The following is a 10560-nucleotide window of genomic DNA, read 5'->3' as shown; positions in this document are numbered from 1 at the left end:
TTTTAAATGCTAATATAGGGCACCAATGAAGACTTGAACATACAGATAAGCATATTTTGATCTTGGGTAGAAAGACTTGATATAAAAAAAGACAGTTGTACCATAATCTGTTATACCACCACACACCAAACAAGTGCAAATGAAGTTTGAGGGGTGGGTGTTGACTAAAAAAGCGAACTCTAAGTCTGGATAAGAATTAAACATGCAAAGATACAAAAGAAAATTCTAAAATATAAAATTATGGACAACTCCTACCAAAACAACACGGGTCCAACATGAGAAAAGTTGGAACAATCAATGAAAAATAATAGAATTTTTTTTAAGAACTTGGCCCAAATGCAAATAAGAATTTAACAGGACATAAAGCTGGCACTGCAGATCAAGTGGGGAAGAGACTGGTCATTCAATGAATACTTTGGGGGACAATACTGTATCTATCTGGGAACAGAAACAGTGGGATTTTTAACTTACTCTCTTCATCAGAAAAAATTCTAGATGAATCAAATATTTAAAATATAATGATTAAAGTCATTATAACAAGGCAAAATTTTATACTTTTTAGCATTGGAATGTCCCCTCTAAATAGGACTCAAAACCAGAAAGCATAAAGAAGAGGAAATTACTCAATTTCCTCAATTACTCAATTACCCAATTTTTTTAATCCCACATGACTCAAAACATTGTAAAATCTTTTTCAGTATAAAATTAGGAGAAAATAGCTGTAACACATATAAAAAATAATTTCCCTAATATAAAGATTGCTCCTATAAATAAGAAAATACTTACCATTAAATAGAAAAATGGGAAAAAAGCCAAATTAAAAAATTCAAATGAATTTTAAACATGAAAAGATGCTCAATCTTACTCATAGCATAGGAAATATAACTTAAAGCTACAAGGATATACCACTTTTCACCTACTTGGGTCAGCAAGATAAAAAAGCTTGATAATTCACTGGATGGGTGAATGTGTGAGGAAACAGGCGCTGATATGTGACTGTGGGAATATATATTAATAAAATTTTTATGGAGCACTATTGGGCAATGTCTACTACTAATAAAATGTACATGCCTTTTGACCCGGCAATTCATCTTCTGAGATTTATTTAAAATATAACTAACTGTGCATGTGTAAAATAAACATATTTATAGAGATCTGTTCATATAAACCCAAAAGACTGGGTAAAAATCCAAGGGACCATCAAAATGAGAATAATTAAATAAATTCTAGTATGTCCACAGAATAAAATAAATAAGGAGCAGGGAAAGATGAGAAGCTCTCCATGTACTGATCCTGATACGGAATGATCTTGAAGGCATATTAACTGCAAAAAGCAACAGAATCTTTTGGATGCCATCATGTCTATATTTATATCTGTATAATGACTTATACGGTTTTTTGTACACTGATTGTTTTTGGATGGACACAAGTAGCTGGTACAAGCACACCACTGGAGAGGAGTAGTTAAGTGTTTAAAGAAAAGGATGAAGACTCTCCACCATATCCCATCTCACACGTTCTGAATTTTATACTGTGTGTATGTGCATAAAATTAAAATTATACAATTCCACAACATTAAATGTTTTATTGCTTTTGTCCAAATTTGTAGACATTTCTAAACAAATAAAAATAATCAGTTATTAAGGAAAATATAAAAACGCAATTCTTACATATCTGTAATATGTATTCACATGATACTTAGAAGATTTGTACTTTTACTACCATTCAACAATAGAGTTATCATAGAAGTTATATCTTACAGTTTTTGAGGATATATATTTCCTGCTTTCCTGAGTATTGGCTATCACGGAGAAAGGACACACTGTCTTTCTTTTCAACAAAAGCTTTAAGAGGAGGTGATCCTGTAGTCCTTTGTACATGGATTTTAAAAACCACTGTTTTCTAGTTTTTATAGTCTTTTAAGTGAAAAAAAAAAAATTTAGGCCTGACATTTCCCTTTCTTCATAGCTCACGTGGTAACTGGAGAACTCTAGAACTAATTTCTGAAAAAAAACAGAGTTCTGGAACAGAACTGCAAATGTGTACTTTGTAAATCAGTCTCTATTTCTAAAATACACAATTTTCTTAGAATTTAACAGGGCAAACTGTACAATAACGAGTACAAGGCGAAATACGTTTTGAAAAGAATCTTCCTTTTTCTTATTAGCATTTTAAAAAGGAAATATCTTTTCTGACTTTTAATTTTGAGAACTATTTTCAGTTTTTTTCTAAAGGGAGACTATGTCCTGCATCTGTAGTCACTTTATTTAAAGCGTTCCGAAAAAGGGGATTATCTTCTTTAAGCAAAGCTTCTAAATAACCGTCAATCTGCTCCAGGTCTCCTGCCGGACTACCCTGGGGAAAGAGAATCAACAGTCACAGCGGGCTAAGAAGCTGCAGGGTTTATTCCTATCATCTGGGTGGCCTCTGAACAGTCTTCCCTATGATGCATGTAGCCACAAAACCCACCTTGCCCTGGAATAATGCCTTTAATCTTTTAAAATGTTTTCACACTTAATCTCATTTTATGCTCACAGGTGGTTAGGATCTTGAATCTTTTTTTTTTTTCTTTTTATGTGGAGGTTAGTTCAACTGGTTTTCCTTCTATTTAATTACTTGTCATATTCCTAAAGCCACCCTGTCTCCACTTCATTCTTCTCTATTATAGCCTCTTGTCTTCCATTTTATTTTATTTTTTTTAGATTTATTTATTTGACACACAGAGAGAGAGAGACAGAGAGAAAGAGACTGAGATGAGAGAGCACGTGCACAAGCAATTGGAGCAGCAGGCAGAGGAAGAAGGAGAAGTGGCTCCCTGCCAAGTGGAGAGAGGATATGGGGCTTGATCCCAGGACCCTGGGATCATGACCTGAGCCAAAGTCAGGTGCTTAACTGACCGAGCCACCCAGGCGCCCCTTATGTTCCAATTTAAAAGGTCATGTGTCTGGAGCACCTGGGTGGCTCAGTCAGTTAAGCATCTGCCTTTGGCTCAGGTCATGATACCAGGGTCCTGGGAGCCCCACATCAGACTCCCATTTGGTGAGGAGTTTGCTTCTCCATCTCCCTCTGCCCCTTCCCCCTTGTGCTCTCTCGCTCTCTCTCAAATAAATAAATAAAAGTTCATGAATCTTTAGCCCTATAGGCAAAACAGATGAGTAGGCATATTTGGACTCCTCTGTCACTTGTCTTCCCTCTGCAGCATCTTCCCTCCCACGCTCGGCTTGCTGCCCTCATCCATCTCCTTTTCTCTCCTTCCCCAAGTTCTCTGTGCAATTTCACCCTCTGCTTCCCTGGGGTGCTTAATCTCTGAACAGCTGGACAAATACTCCCTCTTTCCTGGCTTAAATCTCACTCCCCCCAAAGCCCAGCCCTGGGATCAGTCTGCTCTCCAACTGGAGCTGATGGAGAAGAGAATTTTTAGAAAGGACCTTTCAGAAACAATTCCAGCTTTAGGATTGTTCCCAGTCAGTGTCTGGCACCACCATCCTGGCTTCTCCATCCCTCAGCTGGTTCCATGAACTGTGCTTTTCTGCCTGGCTCTCTCTGCCCCAGGCCTCTGACAAAGCTGCACTGTCCTAAGTCCCAGCTTTATGACCGGGGCCCTGTCCCTAAAAACAAGCTCACATGAAAATCACGTTCACCTAGATTTTCAGATGCTCACGGGCCCTGAGGAAGGCCCTGGGTGACCCTTCTGGCACTGATGGGCCGACGGCTCTGAGTCTGTTCAGTCTAGTCTAATCCTTTGGCTCTGCTCTCTGCCTGGCAAGCCAGACTTCCTAGTAGGACTTGAGGCTGGTTCTGTCCCCAGCCTCTTCGTGGGCCTGCTCCGTCCATCTGCTTCGGGTCCACCTCGTCTCTCATCTTTGCTCTATGCCAGCATAGCTGCTCTAGCAATCAGAGGCAGCGAAAATTGACATTTCAAATCCGGGATGAGAATCAATCTATTTGGGCAGGAGTCCTCTGAGTACCTCTCCAATGATACTAGATGAAGCATTTCAGATACTCTGTGAGCTAAAGCCCCTTCACCTCCTTACTAAATGTTGTGAGTAAAGCAAATTAGTAGAATTCCTTTGGCTACTATGCAGGAACCTAGAGGTTTGGCATAGAAGGAAGAGTAAGTCCTTATTCTTTCATTTTTTTCTCCTAGCCAAGCAGAGATTTGCTATCATGAAAACCAGTAATTTTTATGAACTTTTTTGATAGAGAGTAGTATTTGATTTTTATGATATAGAATTTCTTTGGTCTCTCTAGGTTTTGTTACTAAAACAACAATCATCACTGAAGCTATACTCTGTACTGGACCTTTCAAACATAAAAATATTTGCTGCCTTTTACAGACACAATAACCACAGTAAGTGTCTCCCAGACCACCCAAGGCAGGGGGAGGGCGGTATCTTTTTTGGCCATCTACTTAAATTAAACAAAAATATTTTCTGAGTTTCATTTTGTATTCACTATGAGAGAAATCCCAAAGAACATAAAAGATATGTATTTTGTGAAAGAGGAATGGATTCACTTTGAAATGGTCACAGCCAGTGGCCTGGCTTCAAAGCCCATGCTCCTCACGTACTATACTGGTGGGTGCGAGTTTCCTGGTCTCTCCCCGACCCCTCTTCCTAGGCAAGCTAAGTCTCCACTCAGTCAGGGCTCTCTGTGGGGCCTCAGCTCCTGCCCTCTCACCTTGGATGGCCCAGAAAGGCCCTGTCTCCAATCCCGGCTCAGGGCCTAAGTCTGAGTACAAACTACCACGTGCTTCCTAGGCTTGCTGTTGATTTCTCAATTTATTTCTAGAATTTATGGAAATTTGAATTTATGCTATACATCGTTTAATTTTTAATGTATTCTATCCAGCATTTCTATTTGCTGTAGAAAGAAGAGGACCTTTCCTCATTAGCCCAATCCATCACAGGAGCCCTGTTCTTTATGCCTTCACATATCCAAACAAGATGAACAGCACACTTACACAAGGTTTCCTGACCTCTCTAACCTCTCCTCAAAGATTAGAAGAGTCCGTTTCTAATTATGTATTGAGATAAACATTAAAATGTTTTGTTGTCTGTTAAGATTAGAAAAAATTTCCTACTGGAAATACGCTACTGAGGAGACAAGTTGATCAAACTATACCAAACAGCACAAGCAAGGGTTCTGTTTTTTAAGAGAAAAAAATAACAGACTTTTAAAAAATGTTCTCATATATACTTTCAAAGTTCACTTATTTATGATATCAATATCCTTACAGGGAGAGAAAGGGCTAGGTTAAGTGACCTGTCCAAAGTGGATGACGATGGCAGGGCAGGAAGCTAGCGGAATGCTCTTTTCACAAAGTATATCCCTACTACTCAAAATTTCATTACTTACCAGCTGGAATTTCTGCAACAGGACTGCCAGTTTTTCCCGAAGATTATTCAGTTTATTTTCAGTAACTTTTCTTTTTTCTTCACATTGTCTCAGAGATATTTCATTAACGACTCCTCTTCTATTTGCTTCATAGATGATGGACTGCATTTTTATCTTTAGTTCTCTTTCATATTGGACCATGTAAACATTCTGGATCTGGGAACGTTTTTAAAACCAGTTTTAGTATATTTTTAAAGTATTACACTTCCCCCCTGCTATCAGAAAGCAATTTCACATTCCAATTCTGCACATAGGTACCAAGTGTCAACTCTATACCTGTGTACCACAGGTGGCCAAAACCTAAGACACAGTGATACCCTGAAGGAACCTGCAATCTGATGGAAGGAGGAGAGACAAGAAAAAATGTCCAATATTCCAATAACTATAAAGATGGGAGAGGCATACAAGGGTGAGCTTGGAGACCCTCGCTTTGAAATGGAAAAGGAATCTAGTAATGGTTGAATTTGTCTGCTCACCAGTGACCCCGAGTATGCAAGGGGGGCATTGGTGGTACCTGTGACCCTCTCTCCATAGCACCAGAAACTCACAGGCAACGACAGAATGGCCGGCCACTCGGGGCTTTCCTGATGATGTCATGTTATTTATAACTCAAGTCTGTGGCATCTGGAAAGTGCAGAAGCTACAGTAAGAGGAATTCCTGTTCTGTCACTCTCGTTGCGGTCCTTATCCTGATGCACAGTACGGTCACTTCCCTACACACATGGCCCTCGCTAATTCAACAGTCTCAGCTGTTTCCCAAGAGTTCATGTTGTGGCTGAGGCACTCACAGAGTAGAAAAGGTAACGGAGAGGCCAAGTGCTCCAATTTCAAAATGACATTAATTGCTCGTATCAACACTTGGAGAGGGCCAGGGGATGTTCTGAGAAAAGAGATACAGAGCAAATCCTGTTTTGATACACATTTGAATGCTTCTGCAATAAGGAGATTTCTGTGTTCTGATATGTCTGGGCTGCCAGGTAAACTGCCAGATGGTCTCATTTGACTTCTGAGTCTACTCTTGCCTTCCCCCACCCCGACCCAAACTCACTAATACCGGCAGGCCCCTCCCAGGCACTGTCCCCATCAGCCCCTTTAAGTACTCATTGCGCTTGCGTATTTCTCCTCTTTCTATAAAATCCTTTTAACAAACAAAACCCCTTAAATACACTGAAGTCCATCTAACATTCACTAACCACCTCCTAAATTCAAGGCATTGAATTTTGTTATAGGTGATACAAAGATGCACACACACAAAAGTGGGAGGAAAGGCAGAGGGAGAAGCAGATTCCCTGCTGAGCAGGGAGCCCACCAGGCCTTGGGGCTCAATCCCAGGACCCTGAGATCATGACTTAAACACATGCACGCGCACGCACACACACTCTATCTATCTATCTATCTATATCTATCTATCTATCTATCTATCTATCTATCTATCTATCTATCTATCTCATTTAAAGTGAGACTTAATTGTAAAATCTGTGGATTGCCATGTGAAGAAATCAGATTTTTAGAGTCTCAAACTGCCTGGGCACTTGTGTGTGGGTACCAAGAATTAATATGATGCTGAAATCCTTGGCCTGCCCCTATCTATCTACTTTATTTCTTGAGTTGCACATGTCATTCTTCTAAGAATACACCAAGCTCATTCCTGCCTCAGGCCCTTTGCTCTTGCTGCTTTCTCTGTTAGTGAGTTCAACCCCGATCTCCACGAGGCTCACTGCTTGCCTCAGATCTGGGCTGAAACATGGCTCAGCTATCCCTTGCTCACAGTATCCAAAGTAGCCTGCCCTTTCCCCCAACATGCACCATTATGGTCTATCCTGGGGCCTTGCAGCACTATTTTATGTTTATTTACGTGTTTAATGTCTCTCATTATGTGATGTTACATTATGCTTTACCTGTCTGTCCTCTAGAATGTAACCTCAATGTAAAAAAAAAAAAAAAAGAAAGAAAATTGGTTTTGTTTACCCCTGTATTTCCCATGCCTGCCACATAGTTGGCACTAGACAGTGGGGAGTTATGACAGAAGATGTGCAGCATTCACAGCAAGGGGATTTTAAGCACACAGGCCGATCCTGCCCGGAAATGCAGGCAATGTTCTGCGAGCACAGAGGGGAACTGGTGATCTTTGAACTTTCAAACATCTTCAATTCAACCTACAAGAAGTTGATGACTTACAACTAAGGCGATGATCACTTCCTCCAGGAAGCTTTACAGAGGTCAACCCCAGGAAGTGGGTCTCCCAAGGCCAGACAGGGGGAGTAGGATAAATAATTCAACTCAGCCAGAATAAGGAGGACAGGGTCATAGATAGCTCAGATGTCACCAGTCACGCAGAGTTCCTAGTGTTCAGAGCTCTACAATTTCACAGCTTTTGCCATCCAGAGCAATAGCCAGGGAACGCTTCTTGATAAAAGCAACAGTAGTGAGAAAACAAACCAAAACATGTAAAATTCAAAGAAACCTGAAAAACAACATTACTGCTTTTCAGCAGTAAAAGGAACGTACTATTGACAAACACTTGAATGGATATGGAGGGAGTTATGCTAAGTGAATAAAGCCAGACAGAAAGTGAATATTAAAGGACTCCATCTCTACAGCATGACTGAAATGACAAAATTATAGAGATGGAGAACAGATTAGCGATTGCCTGGAGTTGGGGTGCTTGGGTGTGTGTGCAGTGTGACTATAAAGGAGAGAACGTGGAGAGCTCGGTAGTGGTGGGAGTTCTTTCTGGATCCTGGTTTTGGTGGTGGTCACACAAATCCACACATTTGAATAAAATGAGACATATATTTTACCAACTTCAGTTTTGTGGTTTTGATATTCTACTATAATTTTATAATTACATAAGACATAAGCATTGGGAGAAATTGAAAGGTACATGAGACCTCTCTACTATTTTGTAATTTCCTGTGTGCCTATAATTACTTCAGAATAAAAAGTTCAGAAGACAACACTGTTCATACAGTATGACATTAGGAATGTTTATACAGAACCCTACCTTCAAGGTCATAGTGTCTCAAGGTCATACTTAGTCTCTCAAAGTTCACAGTTTTGTAACCAAGAACTGATATTTCCTTCAAACACAACAGCCAGTTTCCTGATTTATTCTTCTGCCTTTCTCAAGCTAACATTTCCAATAAGTTTTTATAAAAGGTAGCAATTTTGAGAACTTTCAAAGTTCATTGTAAAAGGACTTCTGGTTGTATTAACATTTTAATTAAGATGAGTAGAGAATTTTAACAAGATGAGAGGCTTAGTTCTGCTGGTTAAACCTACTCTTGTAGAGTTGTTTTGGCGGATCAAAAATGGAATTCTTTCCAAACTCCATTAATTCAGAAAAGAATTAGGATTTGAAAGAAAGGATATTCAGCTGAGATTTTAATTTTCTGCCTTGAATTTAAAAAGTCAGGGTTCTCGCAGCTCTGGAGAGCTCCAGAATCCTAACTAGTTAGCACAAAGTAAGGCTGGCCTCCAAGCCCTATAGATTTTGTACTCTACTTGTAGGTATATGACATGTGAGTGTTTATGGGGGCTGGTACTACAGCAGAGACAGTCAACCTTGATCCAATGCAAACGGTAGGGTCCAGATATTCAAAGGTACTAACCGAATGCTGGCAGGATATAGAGTTTGATAAGAGACAATTGCTAATTTCAATGAGTCTATATAATCTAGTTATATTAGGAGAAAAGAAAATAGAGGGAACAACTACAATATAAGGCAAAAGATATAATTAATGCTAAAAAAGTTTTAAGGTTCTCTCAAAACACAGAAAGTCACGATTAAGTTCACATGAACATACTGAGGGAGTCTTGAAGTGGAAGGTGGCATTGGCTCCACATAGGGTGGGCAGGACTGAGGCCAACTGCAGGATGGGAAAGTAGATGAGAGTGTTCTGGGGGACAGTATGGGGAAGGGCTCAGAGGCAGGCCAGTCTAGTAGGCTGGAGCAATCCTATTTAGGATAGGGCTTGTGAGAGGAAAGAATAAAAAAATGGTGGTTCATGTCAAGTTGTATAGCACCACTCATACAGTCATAAATCATCTCCTACTAATAGTAGTTATGGAAACCAGGGCCAGGTGACCAGAGACATCTGTAACTTATCAAGGGTCCTCCTGTGCTTTGATGTAGCCGCCTTTATTAAAAGTACATAGCTTAAAGCAAGTTGCATAGGTCTATCCTCTACATGGGTATCAAAAAATGATTTTAATAGTTTTTATAACCATGCACTTAAAACTACCAATCATTAATAAAGTCCTCATAACCAAGCAGTTTCATGCTGGGGAAGTCATGATTACAAAAAAATCGTTCTGTATTTCGCTTGCAACATCTCTGGTTCAATAGGAAGTCACAGTCTCCTGGCTTTATCTTGCTTTGATTCTTTGAATCCCACTTGCCCTCAACATTAAGAGGATTCTACTCATCATTTCTGCTAACACTGTTCACCTTGTATAAATACTTACCTTACTGAGTCTGGTCTCCAAAACCCAACAACAACTTGGCTCCATTACAGATCATATAGATACCAGAAAAATATCACTTAGAAGCAGACATAAGCCTGGATAAACTAAGATGTGGAACAACCTAATCCTTAGCAAATTTCTAAGTTTCATGGTGGTAAGTATTTGAGTCAGAGTTCCTTAACCAGTAAATGAAGATCTGTGGGAACATCTAGGAGCCTTACTGGTACCTCTTTGAGCTGGCTGCCAGACTTACAGTTGGGACAATTCCTGGTGGGACACTAAAAATATGGCCATCACGTACCCTCCCCCCCATTCCACAATCAGCATCCTCCCATACGTGTCTCATTATGCAACATAGAGGTCTCTAGTAAGTTAATAATTCTTTTACACCGAAAGGCTGAGAAGCTGTGGTATACCTACTGCAAGTAACACATCCGAACTCTATCACAGGATGAAGTATGACAGTCTGGATAAGAATAAGATGCAAGACAGTGATGCAGAGAATGAGCTTTGAGTAAGACAAACCTGGGTTCCAACTTACTTGAATCATGACATTGTAATAATATCTTACTCTCAGTTCCTCATTACCAACATAAAGAGAGTGGCATCTACCTCCAAGTGTTGGGAGGGTTAAAAGAAGTATTGACTATAAAAGGTCTAGTTTAGTGCCTCCCTTTACTGGCTCTTGATCAATCC

General features: G+C 39.9%; 1 protein-coding gene across 1 annotated transcript in view; it reads right to left on the bottom strand.

Annotated features, from left to right (window-relative positions):
- Positions 1–1717: 1717 nt before the first annotated feature.
- Positions 1718–10560, bottom strand: part of MORC1 (MORC family CW-type zinc finger 1) — a 163109-nt gene continuing 154266 nt past the window's right edge. The window contains exons 26-27 of the mRNA XM_055316032.1: positions 5359–5553; positions 1718–2355 (exon numbers count right to left, since the gene is read on the bottom strand). Coding sequence (XP_055172007.1) covers positions 2218–2355; positions 5359–5553 — 333 coding nt within the window. The 3' untranslated portion in view covers positions 1718–2217. The remainder of the gene's footprint in view (positions 2356–5358; positions 5554–10560) is intronic.

The sequence above is a fragment of the Nyctereutes procyonoides genome, unplaced genomic scaffold (assembly GCF_905146905.1).
Source record: "Nyctereutes procyonoides isolate TBG_1078 unplaced genomic scaffold, NYPRO_anot_genome, whole genome shotgun sequence".
NCBI lineage: Eukaryota > Metazoa > Chordata > Mammalia > Carnivora > Canidae > Nyctereutes > Nyctereutes procyonoides.
This window is presented reverse-complemented; position numbering and strand designations above follow the sequence as displayed.